Raw genomic sequence first — 25,297 nt, forward strand, 5'->3', positions numbered from 1 at the left:
GCATTTGGGCTTTTAGATGTTAAAGAGTAATATATGTGTGTGTGTGTGTGTGTGTGTGTGTGTATAGATATGCACACATTTTATTAATACACACACATATATCAATACATGCATATGTGTGTGTATGCATATAACCAAACAGGTAAACATGTGGTTTGGAGACCTATAGCCAAACCCTCTAAATTATAGAACCTGGAAAATAACAGAAGTGTGTGAAGTGAAGGAAAGTGAGCCTGCCAGTCTGCTCACTGCACATGAATTTCCAAGGATACAGTTGTTCTTGAACAATCACAGTCAGTATATCAAAATAAGCGCTTTATTGAGTAGGGTAAAAGGAGTTGCTAGCGAGAGTGAAATTCTCTCTCAGAACAAATGATAACTGAGCCCAGGAACCCTTTTGTCCTGGGAGGAGGGGACATAAATTCCCTGAAAGTATCTGTCGCAGGGAATTGCTCTGCATTCATCATGTCCACCTCCTACATCATTCATGAATGTCATAGGAGTCTAAAGAATTGGCACTTCATAGTGAAGATGATTAAATAGCCATTATACTTGTCTTTCCTGCTGCACAATGCTTTTAAAGAGATCCCATTCAGATTGTAGCATATCCCTTCCAGCCCCCTCTCATTTCTTGCCTCCCAAGGTTTCTGGCATTGGATTGAAGGAGTATTGTGTGTTGTCAGCCTTATACCCGTTGAGACTGAACAAGTCTGTGGACCTGAAGAGCACTTCTTCAGTTTGTTCTTCCCCTATAACAGAGACCTTAGGATTCGAAAAGAACGCCATAAAGCTTAAAGTAAATCTTTTTCCAGGGACTGGAGAAATTCCAGCTTAAGCTTAGATTCTTCAGTGATTGAGCTCTAAAGATATTTTCACATCTCTTCGCTCACCTTCACTTTTTTGTGGACTAAGAATAATGAATCAGAAAAGGGCTCCTTTATATAAGATTTGCTATTTCATGTATTAAAAAATGAGGCTTCAGATCCTTGTGTACCCAATGAAACATGTACATGCAGAGTAAATACTGATGTAACAGAGAATGATATGTGATCTCATTTCTGTCTTCTCCCCTGCACCCATTTCTTGTCACATGTTTGTCCCATATACACATATGTACATATTTTCTCGCTCTCCCTCTCTCTCTCATACACATTACTCTAACATCTAAAAGCCCAAATGCTGTTTGGGTTCACTGTGGGTCAGGTAGTTCTTTAGTGTGTGGCTACATGTACTGTTAAATATGTAATAAAAGTCTTATTCTGTATTCTCTCTCTCTCTCTGTCTCTCTCTCTGTCTGTCTGTCTCTCTCTCTCTCTCTCTCTCTCTCACACACACACACACACACACGCACACGTTAAACCTGCTATAGTGATTCTTACTATCCAAACAGTATCCTTATGTAATGGTGTGTCAATTAAAATTGATCAGTAAGCAAGTTTTTCTTAAGCACCTAATTCAGAGGCAGCAGAAAGACTATAGGAAGGGCAGTGGTCTGGAATCAGGGGAGAGGAGTTCAAATTTGGCTCTGCCACTCATCAGCTATGACCTTGGACCAATTCTGTAACCTCTTTGGGCCTCGGTATTTGCATCTGTAAATGAGGACATCAACTGGTACATCAACAGATTCTCCTTGCAACTGTTACACCACATGGTTTTATGTGTCCAGCATGGGTTCAGCCATCATGAGGACACAAAGAAGCACATGACATCACCATTGACTGCAAGGAACTCATAATCTGATCATGTCCGTGCAAATCTCTGACCCCTGCTGGGCAACAAGCTCTGGCATCACATGGGTGCTAGCTCTGTATTGCCATCTCTGACTGTGAAATAGGGATCATTTAAAAAATAGCAGCACAATCTGTGACTGTGACTTCCACATAGTAAACACAAGATGTCTTTGTCCTCCTGTTGTTTGTGGCCTTCTCCCCAGAGTTTATGACTTTAAGAAGAATGCTCACTGTAAAATAAAACTTTGGACACATGTTAAGGGATGGAGTTGAGTGGGTAAATTAGAGAAATTGGATCAGCACTGGTTGTGACCAGTAAGAGGACCCCCTTCAGAGAAAATGTGTTCCATCTTTCTGAAGAAATCATACCAGCTGTGCCTCTAGGTCACCAATTGCTTCAATGAAGGTAGACCCTTTGAGCTTTAATTTGTTCACTGGAAGGAACCTCTTCACACCTCGTTATCCAGGCTGTCTCTGGAAGTGGGAGGGCCGATTGAAATGCCAACCTTAGCACTTTACATTCTGCTGCTCCAGCCATGTGAGTCTGATTCGTTCTTGCTGCTGGTTTAAGAGAGATTAAAAGAAGCAAAGCTATTCTCTGAGTTTCTTGATCTGTACCATGGCAGGTAAAGTCAGAGGAAATGGGGACAATGGGAAAGGGAATAAATCCTCGAGAGAGTGATGTGTATGTGATCTCTGAGAAGCAGACCCAGGGTTCACACAGAGGCTTCAGATACTAGGTCATTGCTTTGGAGAATCTTCCAGTGCCCAATAAAACCTACCACCTATGTGACACAACGTGAGGCAAAAGCTGAAGCTGAGAGATAAGGACAGACAGGATATATGGCTGAATAAAGAACTTTCAATTTCCTTTACTTAGTAGATGGACAAGTATCACATCATTAAAAAAAAAAATACCCCCGTGAAAAAAAAGCTTCCAATCTGAGTGCACGTGGGCAATGCCTGAATCTTTTCCTATGACTGACTTAATCGGAAGGCTTAATCTAACAGGGAGAAGCACTGTATTAATTTAAATATGGCAGGTGCTATCTAAGTTTATTGCAAGAGCTAAAGACCAATTATCTTGTATTTTTCCATAAACTTGCATTTTCTAAAAAGAGACCGGTATGTCTGAATATATCAATTATAACAAATCTTCAAGCTTTGATGGAAGTGACTGCTGTTTATTTGCAGAATGTCATATCTGTACTGTTGAATCAATGCTGAAGTTATCATATTAGAACTAAGAAGGGGGCCTGGGAAATTAGTTTTTGTAGACTTGCAGCCTGGCTTTGTGAATGGAGATCAGAGAGAAAGGCAAATAGCTTTTTGTTCAATGGATATTATTTAAGCAAACCAATGTACATACCTTCAGGTCTTCCAAATGCCAAATAATATGTACTTGGGAGATTGTTGAGCAGGATCTGGGTGCATTTTTATGATGATACAGTATCACAGTCTCACTTGGGGCTTAAAATCATGGCACTGGTCCTTTATAGTTGTGAAGTTCTAACAGAAGCCTTAAACGATTATCCTACGGGCACTCAAGACTCAATAACCACTCCATAACCAAATTAAACTTACCACTTTCCTGCCCTAAGCTGTGCTTCCTTTTCTATCTACAGTTTCATGTGCCCAAATTTGAGAACTCTGGACCACCCTCAACTCCTTCCTTTTTTCTTCCCCAAATATCACATGGATCACCAAGTCCTTTTATTCCTCACATCTTCAGTATCCACTTCTTCTCATTTCTCATTCACACTGACCCAGGCTCCACTTGCATCTCTTACATCCTGGTTATGGCAGTGCTTCCTTCTAGATCCACGTGCACACACTTTTGTCTCCTTCCATCTTCCACACCACAGCCAGAGTTATTTTCCTTGAATGCAGATAAGATCATGCTTCCCCACTGACCAAAATAGTCATTTTCAAACTTTCTAAACATTACAATTGTTTTTTTTAAAAAAACTTCTGTTAACATATTTACTAAGTAAAAGTTATATGTTTCAGACAGTTGAAAAAATATTTGGTGGAAAGTGTGTTATAGTAGGTGTAATCCTTGAAATATTTTTGTTACTACAAAACAGAAAACGCTATAAAGACTTGGCTTGTCTACTAAGATACTAGCTTGTCTACTAAAGTAAAAAAACCTTTATACGGCATTCATACCCGGCACTGCTCTCACTAGCCTATTTTCCACACCTGTCTTCAGCTCTTCAGCCTGCACACCACATCAGAGGTGATGCTGTTTGTGCTTCCAAAATACACTGTGCTCTTTCACATCTTTGCTTATAGCCTCCAAGTAGAATGTCCTTCCCCCTGCCCCTTTAAAATCAAGGAAATACTTCTGCAGCCCAAGACAGTACAAGCCTTTTTTTTTTTTCCTTTGACATGTTCTCATTTTACTTTTTTTATTTTACTTTTTTTTTACATTGCCACCAACATTTATCGAATCTTTACTCTGTGCCAGGTACTATTTTTTCTTATTGAAATATAGTTGCTATACAATGTGATATAAGTTACAGGTGTACAATATAGTGACTTAAAATTTTTAAAGATTGTACTCCATTTATAGTTACTATAAGATAAATGGCTATATTCCCCATGTTGTACGATACATTTTTGTAGCTTATTTTCTTTTTAACATCTTTATTGGCGTATAATTGCTTTACAATGATGTGTTAGTTTCCGCTGTTTAACAAAGTGAATCAGATATATGTATACATATCCCCATATCCCTTCCATCTTGCGTCTCCCTCCCACCCTCCCTATCCCACACCCTAGGTGGTCACAAAGCACCAAGCTGATCTCCCTGTACAATTCAGCTGCTTCCCACTAGCTATCTATTTTACGTTTGGTAGTGTATATACGTCAGTGCCATTCTCTCACTTTGTCCCAGCTTACCCTTCCCTCTCCCCGTGTCCTCAAGTCCATTCTCTATGTCTGCATCTTTATTCCTGTCCTGCCCCTAGGTTCATCAGAACCATTTTTTTTCTTTTTTAGATTCCATATATATGTATTAGCATACGGTATTTGTTTTTCTCTTGCTGACTTACTTCACTCTGTATGACAGATTCTAGGTCCATCTACCTCAATACAAATGACTCAATTTCATTTTTTTATGGCTGAGTAATATTCCATTGCATATATTGCCACATCTTCTTTATCCATTCATCTGTCGATGGACACTTAGGTTGCTTCCATGTCCTGGCTATTCAAAATAGTGCTGCAATGAACATTTTTGTACCTGACTCTTTTTGGGGTTTTTTGTTTTATTTTTTTTAGTGATACGTGGGTCTCTCACTGTTGTGGCCTCTCCTGCCATGGAGCACAGCCTCCGGATGTGCAGGCCCAGTGGCCATGGCCCATGGGCCCAGCCGCTCCACGGCACGTGGGATCCTCGCAAACCGGGGCATGAACCCGCGTCCCCCACATCGGCAAGGAGACTCTCAACCACTGTGCCACCAGGGAAGCCCCCTGACTCTTTTTAAATTATGGTTTTCTCAGGGTATATGCCCAGTAGTGGGATTGCTGGGTCATATGGTAATTCTATTTTTAGTTTTTTAAGGAACCTCCATACTGTTCTCCATAGTGGCTGTATCAATTTATATTCCCACCAACAGTGTACGAGGGTTCCCTTTTCTCCACACCCTCTCCAGCATTTATTGTTTGTCAATTTTTTGGTGATGGCCATTCTGACCGGTGTGAGGTGATACCACATTGTAGTCTTGATTTGCATTTCTCTAATGGTTAGTGATGTTGAGCATCCTTTCATGTGTTTGTTGGCAATCTGTATATCTTCTTTGGAGAAACGTCTGTTTAGGTCTTCTGCCCAGTTTTGGATTGGGTTGTTTGTTTTTTTGATATTGAGCTGCATGAGCTGATTATATATTTTGGAGATTAATCCTTTGTCAGTTGCTTCATTTGGAAATATTTTCTCCCATTCTGAGAGTTTTCTTTTCATCTTGTTTATGGTTTCCTTTGCTGTGCAAAAGCTTTTAAGTTTCATTAGGTCCCATTTGTTTATTTTTGTTTTTATTTCCATTCCTCTAAGAGGTGGGTCAAAAACGGTGTGATTTTTTTCATAGAGTGTTCTGTGATTTATATCATAGAGTGTTCTGCCTATGTTTTCCTCTAAGAGTTTTATGGTGTCTGGCCTTACATTTAGGTCTTTAATCCATTTTGAGTTTATTTTTGTATATGGTGTTAGGAAGTGTTCTAATTTCATTCTTTTACATGTAACTGTCCAGGTTTTCCAGCACCACTTATTGAAGAGGCTGTCTTTCCTCCATTGTATATTCTTGCCATCTTTATCAAAGATAAGGTGACCATATGTGCATGGGTTTATCTCTGGGCTTTCTATCCTGTTCCATTGATCTATATTTCTGTTTTTGTGCCAGTACCATACTGTCTTGACTACTTTGGCTTTGTAGTATAGTCCAAAGTCAGGGAGCCTGATTCATCCAGCTCTGTTTTTCTTTCTCAAGATTGCTTTGGCTATTCGGGGTCTTTTGTGTTTCCATACAAATTGTGAAATTTTTTATTCTAGTGCTGTAAAAAATGCCATTGGGGCTTCCCTGGTGGCACAGTGGTTGAGAGTCCGCCTGTCGATGCAGGGGACATGGGTTTGTGCCCCGGTCCGGGAAGATCCCACATGCCGTGGAGCAGCTAGGCCTGTGAGCCATGGCCACTGAGCCTGTGCATCCAGAGACTGTGCTCCACAACGGGAGAGCCCACTACAGTGAGAGGCCCGCGTACCACACACACAAAAAAAGAAAAATGCCATTGGTTGCTTGATAGGGATTTCATTGAATCTGTAGATTGCTTTGGGTAGTATAGTCATTTTCATAATGTTTATTCTTCCAATCCAAGAACATGGTATATCCCTCCATCTGTTTGTATCATCTTTAATTTTCTGACTTCCCCTTTGATATATTCTGTGATCTCTTGGTTATTTAGTTGTGTACTGTTTAGCCTCCATGTGTTTGTATTCTTTACAATTTTTTTTCCTGTAATTGATGTCGAGTCTCATAGTGTTGTGGTTGGAAAACATACTTGATATGATTTCAATTTTCTTAAATTTACCAAAGCTTGATTTTTTTTTTTTTTTTTTTTTTTTTTTTTTGCGGTACGCGGGCCTCTCACTGTTGTGGCCTCTCCCGTTGCGGAGCACAGGCTCTGGACGCACAGGCTCAGTGGCCATGGCTCATGGGCCCAGCTGCTCCACGGCATGTGGGATCTTCCCGGACCGGGGCACAAACCCGTGTCCCCTGCATCGGCAGGCGGACGCTCAACAACTGTGCCACCAGGGAAGCCCAAAGCTTGATTTTTGACTCAAGGTATGATCTATCCTGGACAACGTTCCATGAGCACTTGAGAAGAAAATGTATTCTGTTGTTTTTGGATGGAATGTCCTATAAATATCAACTAAGTCCATCTTGTTTAATGTATCATTTAAAGCTTGTGTTTCCTTATTTATTTTCATTTTGGATGATCTGTCCATTGGTGAAAGTGGGGTGTTAAAGTCCCCACTGTGGTTGTGTTACTGTTGATTTCCCCTTTTATGGCTGTTAGCATTTGTCTTATGTATTAAGGTGCCCCTATGTTGGGTGCATAAATTTTTACAATTGGTATATCTTCTTCTTGGATTGACCCCTTGATCATTATGTATTGTCCTTCTTTGTGTCTTGTAATAGTCTTTATTTTAAAGTCTATTTTGTCTGATATGAGAATTGCTACTCCAGCTTTCTTTTGATTTCCATTTGCATTCAATATCTTTTTCCAACCTCTCACTCTCAGTCTGTGTGTGTCCCTAGGTCTGCTGTGGGTCTCTTATAGACAGCATATGTAGGGGTCTTATTTCTGTATCTACTCAGGCAGTCTATGTCTTTTGGTTGGAGCATTTAATCCATTTACATTTAAGGTAATTATCAATAGGTATTTTCCTATTACCATTTTCTTAATTGTTTTGGGTTTGTTTTTGTAGGTCTTTTCCTTCTTTTGTGTTTTCTGCCTAGAGAAGTTCCTTCAGCATTTGTTGTAAAGCTGGTTGGGTGGTGCTGAATTCTCTCAGCTTTTGCTTGTCTGTAAAGGTTTTAATTTCTTCATCAAACCTGAATGAGATCCTTGCTGGGTAGAGTAATCTTGGTTGCAGGTTTTTCCCTTTCATCACTTTAAATATGTCCTGCCACTCCCTTCTGGCTTACAGAGTTTCTGCTGAAGGATCAGCTGTTAACCTTATGGGGGTTCCCTTGTATATTATTTGTTGCATTTCCCTTGCTGCTTTTAATATTTTTTCTTTGGATTTAATTTTTGATAGTTTGATTAATATGTGTCTTGGTGTGTTTCTCCTTGGAATATCCTGTACAGCACTCTCTGTGCTTCCTGGACTTGATTGGCTATTTCCTTTCCCATTTTAGAGAATATCTCTACTGTAATCTCTTCAAATATTTTCTCAGACCCTTTCTTTTTCTCTTCTTCTTCTGGGACCCCTATAATTCAAATGTTAGTGCATTTAATGTTGTCCCAGAGGTCTCTGAACCTGTCCTCAATTCTTTTCATTCTTTTTTTTATTTATTCTGCTCTTCGGTAGTTACCTCCACTATTTTTTCTCCCATGTCACTTATCCGTTCTTCTACCTCAGTTATTCTGCTATTCATTCCTTCTAGAGAATTTTTAATTTCATTTATTGTGTTGTTCATCATTGTTTTTGTTTGTTCTTTAGTTCTTCTAGGTCCTTGTTAAACTTTTCTTGTATTTTCTCCATTCTATTTCCAAGATTTTGGATCATCTTTACTATCATTGCTCTGAATTCTTTTTCAGGTAGACTGCCTATTTCCTGTTCATTTGTTTGGTCTGGTGAGTTTTTACCTTGCTCCTTCATCTGCTGCATATTTCTCTGTCTTCTCATTTTGTTTAACTTACTGTGTTTGGGGTCTCCTTTTCTCAGGCTGCAGGTTCATAGTTCCCATTGTTTTTGGTGTCTTTCCCCACTGGGTAAGGTTGGTTCAGTGACTTGTATGGGCTTCCTGGTGGAGAGGACTAGTGCCTATGTTCTGGTAGGTGGGGCAGGATCTTGTCTTTCTGGTGGGCAGGGCCACATTCGGTGATGTGTTTTGGGGTGTCTGTGAACTTAGTATGATTTTAGGCAGCCACTCTTCTAATGGACGGGGTTGTGTTCCTGTCTTGCTTGTTGTTTGGCCTGGGGCGTCCAGCACTAGAACTTGCTGGCTGTTGTGTGGAGCTGGGTCTTAGCATTGAGACAGAGGTTTCTGAGAGAGCTCTTGCCGATTGATATTATGTGGGGCTAGGAGGTCTCTGGTGGTCCAGTGTCCTGAACTCAGCTCTCCCCGCTCAGATGCTCAGGCCTGACACAAAGCCAGGGCAACAAGACCCTGTCAGCCACATGACTCAGAAGAAAAGAAAGAAAAAAATAATAAATTTTAAAAAAAATTTAATTATTAAAATAAAAAAAAATTTTATTATTAAAATAAAAAAAGTAATTAAATCAAAAATGAAAAGAGCTACCAAACCAATAAAAAATCCACCAATGATAACAAGCACTAAAATCCATACTAAAATAAACATAAAAATCAGAAACTAGTCAGTCACAGACAGCAAACCCCAAATCTACAGTTGCTCTCAAAGTCCACCACCTCAATTCTGGGGTGATTCATTGCCTATTCAGGTATTCCACAGATGCAGGGTACAAGTTGATTGTGGGGATTTAATCCACTGCTCCTGAGGCTGCATGGAGAGATTTCCCTTTCTCTTCTTCATTTGCACAGCTCCTGGGGTTCAGCTTTGGTTTATGCCCCACCTCTGCATGTAGGTTGCCCTCAGGCCTCTGCCCCTGCCCGCCCAGACAGGAGAGGGTTAAAGGAGCAGCTGATTCGGGGGCTCTGGCTCACTCAGGCCGGGGTGGAGGAGGGGTATGTGATGCAGGGCAAGCAGAGGCCAGCGTGACACTGCAACAGCCTGAGGCATGCCATGTGTTCTCTTGGGGAAGTTGTCCCTGGATCATGGGACCCTGGCAGTGGCGGGCTGCACAGGCTCCCAGGAGGGGAGGTGTGGATAGTGGCCTGTGCTCACACACAGGCTTCTTGGTGGCTGCAGCAGCAGCGTTAGAATTTCATGCCTGTCTCTGGGGTCTGCACCGATAGCCGTGGCTTGTGCCCATCTCTGGAGCTCGTTTAGGTGGTGCTCTGAATCCCCTCTCCTTGTGCACCCCGAAACAATGGTCTCTTGCCTCTGAGGCAGGTCCAGAGTTTTTCCTGGACTCCCTCCTGGCTAGCTGTGGTGCACTAGCCCCTTCAGGCTATGTTCATGCAGCCAACCCCAGTCCTCTCCCTGGAATCTGACCTCTGAAGCCTGAACCTCAGCTCCCAACCCCTGCCCACCCCACCGGGTGAGCAGACAAGCGTCTCAGGCTGGTGAGTGCTGGTCAGCACCGATCCTCCATCCGCTGTGTGGGAATCTCTCCGCTTTGCCCTCCACACCCCTATTGCTGCACTCTCCTCCATGGCTCTGAAGCTTCCCCCCACCCACCCCCCATCTCTGCCATCAAAGGGGCTTCCTAGTGTGTGGAAACTTTTCCTCCTTCATAGCTCCCTCCCAGAGGTTCAGGTCCTGTCCCTATTCTTTTGTCTCTGTGTTTCCTTTTTTCTTTTTCCTTACCCAGGTACATGGGGATTTTCTTGCCTTTTGGGAAGTCTGAGGTTTCTGCCACCAGTAGGTGTTCTGTAGGAGTTGTTCCACGTGTAGCTGTATTTTTGACGTATTTGTGGGGAGGAAGGTGATCTCTACGTCTTACTCCTCTGCCATCTAGAAGGTCCCTCTTTCATTTTATTTTTATTTCATAGATTTTTTGCAGTTTTATTGAGGTACAATTGACATATAACTTTATATTAGTTTAAGGTGTACAACTTAATGATCTCACTAATATGTGGAATCTGAAAAAAAATAAAAAAAAAACAAAGACTCACAGAAACAGAAAAGAATGGTGATTGCCAGGGGCAAGGCATGGGGCAGATAGAAAATGGGTGACAGTTGTCAAAAGGTTCAAGCTTGCAGTTATAAAATAAATAAGCTCTGGGGAGCTAATGTGCAGCATGATAACTATAGTTAACAACACTGCGTTGTTAATGCAGTACTCAAAAGTTGCTAAGAGAGTAGATCTTAAGTGTTCTCATCAGAAGAAAAAATATTGTAACTATGTGAGGCTATGGATGTTAACTTACTGTAATAATTATTCCTCTCTCTCCATTTTACATATATATATATATATATAGAGAGAGAGAGAGAGAGAGAGACAGAGAGACAGAGAGAGAGACAGAGAGAGAGACAGAGAGACAGAGAGACAGACTTGTGTAGTACAAGTCTATATTAAAGCCAGTGGCTCTCTCCTATGGGTTCCCATCTCATTTTGAACGTGTCTCTACTATAGCACTTATCATATTGTATTATATATATAATGTTCTTAGTACATATAAGGTATTCAACAATGTTTTGATGTTTGTATCCTGTTGCATTTAATTTTTATTGATTGAGTGCTCTATTTTTCTTCTAAGAATAGATTATTTTGACTACAATCATTTTTCAGTAAATTTTAAAGTTACTAAAGCAAGTCTCCTTTCTTTTAAAATTTTCTTCACAAATCTTACACGTATTTTTCTTTATGAACTTCAAAAGAAATTGAGATTCTGTTTAGAAGTGCATTAAAGATTAACATGCTTATTGATATATTCATATTTTTTCTGTTCAGTAACATCATCTGTATCTCCATATATATGGACATGTTTTATGTCCTCCAAAAATTATAGTCTTATGTCCTCCAAAAATTATAATTTCCTTTATATAGCTTGTCTTTATGCAACTTTCTTATTGCATTATTTCAAGATATTTTATAAATTTGTGTTATTGTGGTTGGGATTTTTCCCTGTCATTTCAACCTGGTAATTGATACTGTTAAAATGAACTATTGATTTTTTTATTGTAGTAAAATATACATAATGATAAATTACTATTTTCACCATTTTTAAGTACAGTTTTGTGGCACTAAGTACATTCACATTGTTTTTCAATGGTCACCACCATCTCCAAAACATTTTGATCACCCCAAACTGAAACTGTGCCTACTAAATAATAACTTCCCTCTCCCCTCCCCACCAGCCCCTAATAACCACTCTTCTACTTTCTGTATCTAAGAATTTGACTGTTCTAGGTATCTCATATAAGTAGAATCATACCATATTTGTCCTTTTGTATCTGGCTTATTTCACTTAGCATAATGTCTTCAAGTCTCATGTTGCGGTAGGTATCAGAATTTCATTCCTTTTTAAAGCTGAATAATAATCCATTGTGTGTATACCATTATCTTGTGTATCCATTCATCTATCATTGGACATTTGTGTAGTTGCCACTTCTTGGCTACTGTGAATAATGCTGCTATGAATATCAGTATCTGAGTCCCTGCTTTTAGTTCTTTTGGTTATGTACTTAGAAATGGAATTGCTGTACCATATGGGAATTCTTGAAAAAGTGTCATTGTTTTCCATAGTGGCTGTACTATTTTACATTCCCAGTGGTAGTGCAAAAGGTTTCCAATTTCTCCACATCCTAGTTCCAATTTCTCCATATCTCCACAAGTTGACACTTATTATTTTCTGTTATTTTGATAATAGCTATCATATTCTGTTATTTTGATAATAGTATGAAGTGATACCTCGTGATTTTGATTTGCATTTTCCTAATGATTATTGTTGAGTATCTCTTTATGTGCTTATTGGCCATCTGTATACCTTCTTTGGAAAAATATCTATTCAAGCTCTTTGTCCCTATTTTGATTGGGTTTATTGTTTGTTGTTGTTGAGTTGTAAGAATGCTTCATATATTCTGAATACTAATCCTATATCAGATATATGATTTGCAAATATTTTCTCCCATTTTGTGGGTTACCTTTTCAATCTGTTGATAGTGTCCCTTAATGTACAAGATTTAAAATTTTGAAGTCCAACTTACTTATTTTTTTGTTGCCTGTTCTTTTGGTGTTATATCCAAAAGATACACACCATCTGTGTAAGGCTGACGAGCCATTGATTTTTATGTATTTATTTGTATTGGACCAATTTATCAATTGATCTCATTAATTAAGTTTTTAGAACAGTTATTTGGAATATTTATGCATTAAATCACATCTTTTAAAAGTTATTGTATTCTTTCTCAGTATTTTACAACTTATTTTATTGCCTTATTGGTTTAGTAAGAACTTGTAAAATTTTATTGAGTAACACTGTGTTAATGAACATCACTATCTTCCTGATTTTAATGGAAAAGGGTATATAATTTTACTATTTAGTATGATGCTACAGTTTGTTTTTGATAGTCTATCATATTTAGAACACTTTTTTCAATTCCTGTTTTAATTAGAGTTTTTGAAGGAACGGTTGCAGAACTTTTTTCAAGTCTTTTATAAAATTGGGGATAAAATTATATTCTAATTCTACTTTAATTGGGAGATGTAATGAATTTTGCTAATAGATACCTTTTTGTTGAAAAAAATTATTTCTCATATTCCTGGGATGGTGTATTATTCTTTGAATGTACCATTGAAGTTTATTCAGAAAAAAAATTTAATCAATATCATAAGTGAAATTAGACTAAAATGTTATCTTCTGTTTTTATGCTGTATATTTAACAGATGTTAGTATTAAGATTTTGTTAGATTTGTAAATTAATTGGAGGAGATAGCTAAACTTGCCTGTGGTCTTGTATAATTTGAATAATCGGGGGATTATCTTTTCTTTGAAAGTTAGATAAAACATATCTATAAAATCATCCAGACCTGTATCTTTTAAATAGTGGAACTTGAATCACCTTTCCAATGGTTTCTGTGGTCATTTAGTCTGTTGAATGTCTCTAATTTTTCTTAGAAACCTTTGGCAAATTATTTTTCCTAGAAATGATTTGTTTCCTCTGGTATTCAAATATATTTCTCTAAAGTTGTACAAAACATTCTTTTACATTTTTAACATTTCCTATAGCTATTGTTATATTTCCTTTATACTTTCTACTATTCTATGTTTTTCTTATTTCTGTTTTTTCAGGGGTTTATATACTTTCTTTGACATTTTTAAGTGCAAGCTTTGAGTTTTTTAACTATTATTTAAAAAATACATTGGGTAAATTTCAGCCTGTATTAATCATCACATCTGAGCTATTAAGTTTATTTATTTTTGTAATAGTATGTTAAGTTGAAAGTTCAGTTCATTTATGTTCCTTTCCTTTATTATTATCTAAGGCATTTCCTTCTCAGTAAAGCTTTATTTGTAGTTTATAGGACTTGATATAAAGCAGTCTCATTTTATTAATATTCTAATATTCTATTCATTGGGGTTTTGGAGATATATATATATATGTGTGTGTGTGTGTGTGTGTATATATATATATATATATATATATATATATATATATATCCCTAATTATGGAAATCATTAAGGATTTGTCAACAAGAACATGATCAGTTTTACAAGTGTTCCCATTTGAAATGTATACAAATTACTAAATGAGCTCCTTTGCTTAGGTTAGATTTAGATTTTTCGGTAATGTATCAGTTGCTTATCTTGGTCATTCTTTGCCAATTCATTTGTCAAGCCTTTTATTGTGCCCCTGCATGTTCCAGGCACTGGGATAATTACCAGTTGTTTACTACCCAGGACTTTTCTAGTTGTGAAAGAAGCAAAATTTGAACTAGCTTAAACTAAAAATGTTAGCAACTGAAAATTTCATATAAGAAACACCAAGGCACAATTTCACAACATGGACCATTAAAACCAAGTACTCAAAAATAAGATTTTCTCTCCAACTCCCGACTCTACAGCTTGACTTCACTCTTGAGGCCAGTGTTTATTTTCTCACTACCTCTTTCCCATGGTAGGAAATGTGGCCGTGGCAGCTGTGTGCCTCTTCTGGCATAACTTTATCATCAAGGAGAGACTGATGGAGTGTTTCTCTGGGTCCAGGTTACAAAAAAATGTAGTGACGGACTTTGATTGGCCCAACTGGGGTTAATTTACCATACCTTAGCTAATCAGCTATATATAAAGAGCGAAATCTGTTAAGGGGTTGACACTTACCATTTAAATCACATGATTGGTATGGGAGAAAATAGTAATTTCCATGTGAAGGGGCTTAATATTTCAAGATAAAGGGGGAAGATGTACTGGGCATATAGAAAAATGAAAGTCTCCTACAGGTACAGTAGCTTTGGGGAGTTCCTTCACTTTATGGTGATCACTGTAAAATGGAAATACTAAACTATTTCTAGAGTTCTGTATAGTGTACCTGATAGCTATTTATTTAAATTCATTTTACTGAAGTACAGTTGATTTACAGTGTTGTGTTAATTTCTGCTGTACAGCAAAGTGATTCAGTTTTACATATATATATTCTTTTTCATATTCTTTTCCATTATGGTTTATCACAGGAGAGCGAATATAGTTCCCTGTGCTATACAGTAGGACCTTATTGTTTATTCATTCTATATATAATAGTTTGCGTCCGCTAATCCCAAACTCCTAATCTACCCCTCCCCAGCGCCCCTCCCTCTTGGAAACCACAAGTCTGTTCTCTATGTCTGTGAGTCTGTTTCTGATTTGTAAATAAGTTCATTTGTGTCATATTTTAGATTCCACATATAAGTGATCTGATAGCTACTTTGATCCTTACTCCAGCTCTCTGAGATCCGTGGTCAGGAGTGGTAATATCACTTTCTTAATCATCGGGCAACTAGGCCCAGTGAAGATAAATGATCATGATAGATACAGAGAAGGGACCTTAATAGTTGAAGGTTCTTCCTTTTGCCTAACTCTGACATAGGTTCTGTGATTAAGAGATATGTGTCTCATAGAAGCAGGAGTCATAACTCTTAAAAATATTAGCCAACTTTTTTGGGAAAACCATGTTTTACGAATTAGAACCATAAATACCCCAGGGTCATCTGTTTATATTCCCTGGCCCCTTCAAAGTGTGAAGTCCATATAAATCAAGAATTTAAATCAAAGCACTGGAAATAAGCAACTACTCTTCATCTATATTTCTTTTTCACAGAATATTCAGTACTTAGAAATCCCTTGATTGCTCTTATTACTGAAGGTATTTCAAAGCTGTGGAATAAAAGGAGGAAAAGAAGGCAGATAAATGTACTCTGAACCTCCCTTTTATTCTAGCTATGTCCCATGAGATGTCATCAGAAGGAATGAGTTCCAAAAACTGCTACAGAAGAGGCTGTTGAGTTATTATAAAATGATCATTTTTATTTTTCTTTTCATTCATTTATATTTTGCCCAAGGACAAATGTATATAAAGTCTTTGCACTTACTTAATGCTCTGTAAAATAGAGTGATAACATTGCCATTCTTAAATATGTTACTTTGCTTTTCTACTGTGTATTCTTGTTAAATCTAAGGGTATTTTCATATACATATGAAATATATATCCTAAAAACAGTTTTCAATGTAATTTAGGAACTGAAGGGTAAACATAAAACAATTTGACTAAAAGTGGGTGTGATTTTTTTATCTGAGCCTGCCAAAAATTCACCAAAGAAAAATCATTCAAATGTCTTTGCAGTTAGATTTCTTTTATAAATTGGAAGCTATTCCATCATAGGAGATGTTGTGAACCCTAATTGATGAGTATTTATAAAATATTTCCACAATGAGATGAAATGACAGAAAGCTGAGATGGATTAATGGGAAGATGCCTGAATGACAGTGTGAAGATATGAAAGTATAGGTGAGCCAAGTTTTATTGATTAATTCAGCAGCATTTATTTCCTGAGCATTCACAGTGTTGATAGAGAGATAAATTAAACAACCCTGTCCTTCAGGAGCTCATGGTACAGAAGGGTTCTGAATTTTCATTTTGTTTGACAGTAAGACTTAATATATATTTTCTTAAACCTGAATACTGTGTAATTTCCTAGGACTTACTTTGTTTTGCTATATAAAAAAGTAGCTCGGTTATGAAAGTTAAATTGACTATAGTTAATCTCTGAAATAAACCTCATTATAGAGTCCACTCTTCATAATTTAGAATTTTATGAGTATGGAGTAATTAATCAGGAATAGGCTGTTGTCTGACCTTGCTTTATATACTTGATAGAGAACAACTTCATATTAAACCATTGTCATTTAAGTAAGATAAAATGATCCGGATGATCAGCCCTCTACTGCCATTTCCATTGCATGGGAATTGAGTTTCCATCTTGTTTGCTGTTGTTTATTTTTTGCCACATGTTAGCAAGCCATTGTCTTTCTTCTCTCCATCATTATCCCCATCCCCACACAGATACATAGGTAAAGTCAAAGGAAACATATTAGGGCATACAGTTTGACACAGTAAAAAGAATGTAGATCATTAAGTTAGATAGATCTGGATTAAATTCCTGATTTCTTTGGATCTTAGGCAAGTTTTTTTCTGTTTTTCATTTTTTGTTTTTAACCTCATTCTATATATAGCTTTCCTCATTTTGAAAACTGGAAGAGTGACTGTTACAGGCTGAATTGTGTCCCCTCAAAATTTATATGTTAAAGTCATAACCTCCAGTACCTCAGACTATAACTGTAATTGGAGATGGAGTCTCTAACGAGGTAATTAAGTTAAAATGAGGTCATTAGGGTGGGCCCTAATCCAATGTGACTGGTATCCTTATAAGAAGAGGAAATTAGGACACAGATGGGTGAAGATGATAGGCCACGTGGTGACACAGGGAGGGAGAAGAACATTTAGAAGCCAAGGAAACAGGCCTTAGAAGAAATCAACCCTGCTGACACCTTGATCTCGGAATTCCAGTTTCTAGAAATGTGAGGAAATAAATTTCTGTTTTTTAAGTCACCCAGTCTGCGGTACCTTGTGTATGGCAGCCCCTAACAAGCTAATACAGCAACAGCATCTAAAATGAAAGATATAGGAATTTGAAATATTATACTGTATGCTATAATATATAGTGAGTGATTCATACATATAGCTATTATGATTATTAGTAGTTACATTAGTATCATAATTAGCATTGTAAAGCACTACCAAAGGTTTGTGAAAGAAATAATTGCCCCAAAGGAAAAAATAATGAGCTTATGAAAATTCTTTTAAGCAGGAGGAAATTTAAGTGTGTCCCTGGAAGCTTTACTTTAGATCAGTTTTAATGTATAGAGCCTCATATACTTTATCTCTAATAGAGGGATATGCTCTGAAATGTTGCCTCCGTGTTTTCTGGCATAATGCCCTTTGGTTTTAATCATTCTTTCTTTAAGAAAGAGAAAGAAATTACCCCTTATGGAGAGAGCCCTTACCTTGCCTGAGCATTGTGTAAAAAATGGGGCTTGGATCTCCCCAATGATATACTTGACTCAGGCAATGTTGTCAGTTCCTCAGTTAGCTGAGCAGTAAATCTGATCATTTCTTTGCCAAAGATAAAGGATGTTCTTTAAAATACATGAAATTTCTCTCTTAATATTCAGTCCCTTCAGTTTTGCTTTATTTAAGGCTAGTTTATCATCAGTTTTGGTGTTTATTTTTAAAATTTTGGAGTAGAAAAAGTATATCATAATAAACCATACATTGAATAAATACATTGCAGGGCTCTTTCTAAAATCTATATCACGTATCTCGTATTCCCTCGTGGCTCCCGCTGTAATGCAGACATTTTGTTGTTCATAGTTTTTTTCATCTGTTATTTACCCTCCCCTTCTCTTCGTGGAGCTCTTGGTCTCCAGGAATTCCTTTAGGGAAGCTATCGATACATCCCATGGGTCAGCAGGACAGCTTCTCCCCTGCGGAGGGGAGAAGAAGGCAGAATTAAGAAAGGGAAGATCCGGCTCTACTCTCAATTCCAACACTTAACACCAAATCAAGTCATTTAATCTCTTTGAGCCTTTGTTTACTTTTCTATTGGAACAGTAACAAAAATATTTGCCATTAACACTTCAGTGGGTACTGGGGAAAGAGACATCCAATGAGATACTCCCAAAGAAAGCAGTTTGAAACCCATTTGAAGTTATGGAATTATAAGACCCTACTGTTATGAACACTCCCAAAAGAGCCAGGGGTGTCCGTAAGGGGAACCATGGAGCAAACTAAATATGTAAAAGAAATTGAGAAACTGTGTTTTTCAAGTCATCAGTCATTACGAGACCCTTGAGCTCTATATATCTTCATTTCCTAGAGGAGATACTTGTCATTTTCAAAGTCTTTCCATTTTGGTTTTATTATCTGTATGATAATTGATATGAATAAAAGATAATTTTAAGTTAATAGCAATAACTACATCTACTGGCATAATATATTTTATGTCCTTGATAACCTATTTTCCAAAAGGATTTACCAATTTACAGTAAAGAATGCAAATGTGAATAAGGTTTTGATGAAAGAGTAATAAAATAGAAATAAGGAATAGGAACCTGATATAATAGAGGTAGACAGACATACCTTGGTGCCTTGATATCTCATACTAAATTCTCAGGCAGTGTTCAAAGAGCACCAGAGAAGGAGTCTGACATCTTGTTTCTTATTCTAGTTTACCTACCAGGTGGTTTGCATGCTAAGACTTATACTTATTACTTAATTTATTATTCTACCTGCTATGCTTTTCTACCAGTAAATTATCTAGTTCTCTTTATTTTTTTCTATTTTAATTCATTTATTATTGAAGTATAGTTGATTTACAATGTGCTAGTTTTAGGTGTACAGCAAAGTGATTCAGTTTATATATATATGTAATATGTACATATAATATATATAATATGTACATATTATATATATTATATGTACATATTTTATATATATATTCTTTTTCAGATTCTTTTCCCATATAGGTTATTCCAAAATACTGAGTATAGTTCCCTGTTAGTTCTCTTTAAACTTAACTCTTTCAGGTCTCCCTTGGGAGATGCTTCCAAACTTGTTCTATTTTAATACCAACTGAACATTATTTCAGAAAAAGCTAATTTGTTGATTTTAAACATAAATATATAACCGACATTATATATAAATGCTTTTCTGGAGCCATTTTATTTAATGGGGAAAATAATAAATTAATTCCTGGTAGTCTATTCTATTTTCTAACTAAACTTTCCTTTTTTTATACACATACATACACACACACACAGATATGCATATTAATGCACATATGTATATATATATTATTTTTATATTTAATGTAAATCTTAAAGTGGACCATGATTCTATTCCTGTTGATATCCAGAAAAGTAATATGCTATACGTATATGGAGCTGCCAAAATCACCATCAGCTCCATCCCAGTAGAGAGCTATCCAGTTATGAAAACAATAAGCCAAACCCATTGTTGGTGCTTTCGAGACAAAAGAAGTTGTGTGTTAAATAACATGTCATGCTTGTTGACTATTTGAAGATGAGTATATCCACCTTATCATGGCTAATGGTGACAGTGTGGAGATTCCATTCCTGAAATACTGTGTTTGTTGGAACTCAGCAAAGCAACTTCAGCTGCTTGCAAACTTGCAAACCCTGCAATGTTAAATGGCCAAAATACCACCACAGCATTTTTTCCATCAGTTGAATGAATCACTTTTTGTTAGCAAGCAGGAAATTTCCATGGTTCTGATTATTAATAAATGTAGCATGATCTTAGTGCCAGCATACTGAGCACAGTGAGAAACCAGCAATCAGAAACGCTAGTCTCTTTCTCGGAGTAGAAAGCATGTGATTTGGTATTGCATGTCTTAAAAGTGAAAATCGTTAATGGATTAAAGAGTATTCTTATGGTTCCTGGGATGTTCCCAAAAAGTTGATTTGTAATCCACATTTTAAAATAACAAAATTAACTTTTTAATTTGAAAATGTAAAGTAAAATAATTCCATGTTCCCCCTGGGACTCTAGGCATTTTATATTAAAATTAACAGCATGTATTTATTTTTAAAAACCATGCAAGACAACAAAGCTAATTAAAGAAGAAAAAAATAACAAGTTATCAGAGCAGAGGGTTGTAACTATTAATTAACTTCCTCTAAAGCCAACATTGGACTATGGAAGCATTCAGGGTCTTTAGTCACCCTTACTAGCAAATTCAGTACCAAGAATACATTTTAAAATTTATTTCTATATAGCAGAAAAAGCTGTATGCTAAGGACTTTGTACCTTTTATGCCCTTTTCACCTATAAAGTTAGAATTATCTAACATAGTAATATCCTAAATTCAGAACAACAGAGGCAGTAAAAATAATTTAAGTCATATTCTCTTTCTACTTATCGTAATATTGTCATAGTGTAGTTTCATTCTTTGTTTATTTAAAAATTGAAGTGGGCTTCCCTGGTGGCACAGTGGTTGAGAGTCCGCCTGCCGATGCAGGGGACATGGGTTCATGCTCCAGTCCGGGAAGATCCCACATACCATGGAGCGGCTGGGCCCATGAGCCTGCACATCTGGAGCCTGTGCTCCACAACGGGAAAGGCCACAACGGTGAGAGGCCTGCATACCGAAAAAAAAAAAAAAAAAAATTGAAGTCACAGTGACCTTCTAGCCACTACATATAAGAAGTTGTGTATTTATCTTTTAAAATGCTCTTCCTTTTTGTATTCTTTGTATTGAGAATTACTGAACAGGGCAGTGGGTGAAATGCAAGCAGAATAGAAAGTTTATAAAGTTATTTGTATGGTGAGAAAACCAGACTAGCTTATGAAAACATGTCATATTTAGGGGTTATGGCTTTGTTTTCATTCTGCTTCGTTCTTATGAGAAGATGTGAAAAAAATGAAGTACAGTCAACTTTACATCATTGGTATAGTTTATTGTAGAATGTTATTAAGCTATGATTGGTATATGGTAAAGCCAGGCTTTTGTAGGCACGAGGGTCCAGATGGAGACTTAAAGGAGGTGCCACTTATTTAAGTCAGATATTTGGGTCTCTGTTTCCAAGCAGTGTTAACAAATGAAATATTCCATAGAACTGCTGTGAAGACCCAGCTAATAAATCTGAAAAACACTCTTGCAAACTGTAAAGCACCATGTATATGTTGCTGCTGTTGTCAACTTTTGACTTTTTCTTTCTGTAGTGACAAAATTATTTCCTCATAGAGTATGGATTTATTTCTGTAGCAGAATCCACTATATATAGGATAGAATAGGGTAAGATTTTATAAATTGCCACGAAATGTCACAGGCTGATTTGCACTTTTGGTGATTCTATATATTAATCACTGAGTAACCTTCAGTTTTCCAAATAAAGAGTAAAGGGAATGGTGATGACATTTGTAATCATCTACAGAAATGGAATTATTTAAATTCTTCACAGATGGTGAGATATCAAGAGTAAATCATTATATCCACATTTCTAATTTTAAGAATCTTTGAGGGCGTTTGTGGATAATAAGGAACAAACATTGTTTTGCATGTAGAATTAAACATAAACTTTCCATACTACAATCCCAAATTTTCCAGATGACTATGGAGGGCTTTTCAGACACCATCCCCTAAGAATTGAGAAACTCATAAAAGGAAAATAATGTTATGCTGCATATAATACACAAACTGATCATATTGGAGCAACTAGAATATTGACCTTTCAAAGAGGACAAATTAGATTCTATATGCCTCAGAATACAATGTGGCTTAATGCCTTAGGAAAGGATGGCATATGACATATACTCCTAATTCTAGCCTCATAGCAGCTTACTCTGTTATTTCTAAACAAGCCGAATAACTCATTTCATCTTGAAACAACATAATTCAACCCAATATTCTCTGTAAAGTAAATTGGTCAGTGATTGAGATTTTTAGTAAATGCTAGAGATATATGAATGCTTGTCTAATGTTGCTTTAAAACAGTTTAAGGATTGGACTATGTTCAGTGGGAAACACAAGAAAATCTGATACCAAATGTTCTCTGAACTTTGAAATGAGTGACATATGGAACTAGTCACTATGGGTGACATACACACAATCATAGAAACTACAATGGTGTAGTCTATTCTGGATACCAAATCTGCATGCTTTTTCCCAAATTCAGATTTAAAAACTTGTTTGTAAAAATAGATTTTTGAAATTTAGGAGATGCAAATATTTTCTTTATTTTTCTTCCTCTTTGTTTTCTAAGTATTTTTAAGTCAATATATTCTTACTAACCCCTGGGTTTATAAATTATAAGAGCTAAAACACAAGTAAATATTAAAAACAGCGTTGAACCCACTAGTCATAATTGATAATACTGCTTTCCATGATCAAAATTCATTAAATTGAGGGGTTTTTTCTTATGTCTCCTATGTCTTCTTTTTGAAATTTAGTTTGGAAAGGAGCTAGAAACTGTTATAGAATACTGGATAAACACCACAACTAGGGAAAAAAATATAGAGTTAATTTTTTTTTTTTTTTTTTTTTTTGTGGTACGCAGGCCTCTCACTGTTGTGGCCTCTCCCATTGCATAGCACAGGCTCCGGACACACAGGCTCAGCGGGCATGGCTCACAGGCCCAGCTGCTCCGCGGCATGTGGGATCTTCCCGGACCGGGGCACAAACCCCTGTCCCCTGCATCGGCAGGTGGACTCTTAACCACTGCGCCGCCAGGGAAGCCCAGAGTTAAGTTTTTAAAGACCTCCAGAGTTAATTTTTACCACCTTTTCTATAGCAACATAAGAGGGAAATAGGCAAATGCTTTGAGTCATGTAACTTGGTTTTCTCAGGCTTTCTTTTCTGTGCGGGTGACAGAGGGCACAGGCAGGAAAGGAATAACGGCTTTGGACTTCCACGTTGCCTTTAGTTTTGTGTGGCCTTCCTGGAACTGCTCCCTACTCCACTGGCCAGAATATTCTGATAGCTAAGAGATGGGGGAACTAGTTTCCTATCTCCTGCCTGCCCTGGCCTAGATTGAAGAAGGCAGAAAAGTTGTTTGTCACAAATGTAGCCAAGCTCTCAGACACAGCACGTTATCTGCCCTCTGCCCCTATACAGCAGGATCTGAAGATGCGAGGAATGTGTCTGGCTAGCATCTGCTTTGTTATTAACTCATTTTGCCTGCATCTTTAATTTGGGGTGACAGCCGTCTTCCAAGGCTTTAGATGCCATCCCTCTTGGTCACCATATACTGGCACGTGGTGGCCGTTTCTCTCCACAGCTGCCTGTGCAGAGTCTCAACAGTGTACCCACAGCTGGCAGTATGCACTGCAGGTTCCTGACGGCTCCCTCTCTCTTTGCTTTTGCAGCTGGCGCCACGTACATCTTTGGGAAAAGTGGAGGCCTCATCCTCTACACCTGGCCGGCCAATGACAGGCCCAGCACGCGCTCTGACCGCCTGGCTGTGGGCTTCAGCACCACTGTAAAGGATGGCATCTTGGTGCGCATAGACAGTGCCCCAGGCCTCGGGGACTTCCTTCAGCTTCACATAGTGAGTACCGGACTGTGGCCTGGATTCTCTTGTCTTCCTTGGTGGTCCTAGTTGGTGAGGCAGATGAATGCAGTGGAACATTCTAGATAGACATGGCAAAGGGGCACATGCTTGTAACATTGCCTCAGTGTGTTGGAGCCATACCCAGGAGGTGGTGTGTCTTAAGCCTCATTCTACCCCTCAGATATGAACCATGATACCCAGAGGGTACCTCAGGGATAGAAAATTTAAAACTCTTCCTGTCCAGACTCCCTCCCCTTCTGGGTGGTTTGACCTGTCATGAAACACTTAACAGACCACTTAGGTGTACATAAGAGACTGACCTGGTATGGTTCATCTTAACCTGGTGCAGGCAGCAAGGCCACCTTGAGTGTCAATGATCTCCTAAGTTGGGGGATCAGCAAAGGTTTGCTGTAAAGGGCCAAATAGAAATATTTGGGGCTTTTCGGGTCATAAGTCTCTGTCAGAGCTACTCAACTCTGCCGTTGTTAATGTGAAAGCAGCTATAGACAATACGTTTTTAAAGAATATGTATGACTATATTCCATAAAAATATGTTTATAAAAACAGGCTGCAGGCTGTGCTTTGGTGACCCCTGCCCTAGCCTGTAGACTTTCTTGTAGAGACATAAAGAGCGTGTGATAAAAACTGAGGCCAGAGTGGGTGGGGCAAAAAGAATCAGCACATGGACCAAGAGTTGGTGTATTTGTGTGTCATGTATATCCAGCCATTTGCTTGTATAAATAAACCCAATAGGATCGCACCCTCACTCACTGTAGATCATTAAAAACACAGTGCAAGTCTAAGAAATTAAAATGATTTGGAGGAAAAATTACTTTGTTGTGAGGATAGAAACTATTTTTATAGCCACAGTTAACCCATTTTATCACCTGTGCAGTCTGCAGTTAAGAAAGTAGACTAAAGAAGGATATGATTCTCATCCATAAGTACCCAGAGTGCAGCCACCAAGAGCAAAGAGAGGAATTGTTCTCATTAGTTAGCATGACAAGGCTAGGAAGAATGGATTTAATTTGGAGCAATAGGAATTACGTTTAAATAGTAGTGGGGGAAAGCAGTTAAGAGGAAAAGTCAACTGGGGATTATCACCAACCTCCAAAAAGGAGGAAAAGCAACATTTACTGGGAATCTTTGAAT

The 25,297-nt window shown here is 37.7% G+C and overlaps 1 protein-coding gene across 18 annotated transcripts in view; it reads left to right on the top strand.

Moving 5' to 3' along the window:
* The window catches only part of NRXN3 (neurexin 3), a gene marked incomplete at both ends in the record, with an annotated part of 1,611,783 nt that overhangs the window by 1,211,146 nt on the left and 375,340 nt on the right, over positions 1 to 25,297 (top strand). For all 18 annotated transcript variants that reach the window (XM_081229994.1, XM_081230007.1, XM_081230004.1 and 15 more), the window contains one exon: positions 23,961 to 24,142. In XM_081229994.1, coding sequence (XP_081086120.1) covers positions 23,961 to 24,142 — 182 coding nt within the window. The remainder of the gene's footprint in view (positions 1 to 23,960; positions 24,143 to 25,297) is intronic.

The sequence above is a fragment of the Mesoplodon bidens genome (assembly GCF_964165515.1).
Source record: "Mesoplodon bidens genome assembly, chromosome: 3".
Classification (NCBI taxonomy): Eukaryota; Metazoa; Chordata; class Mammalia; order Artiodactyla; family Ziphiidae; genus Mesoplodon; species Mesoplodon bidens.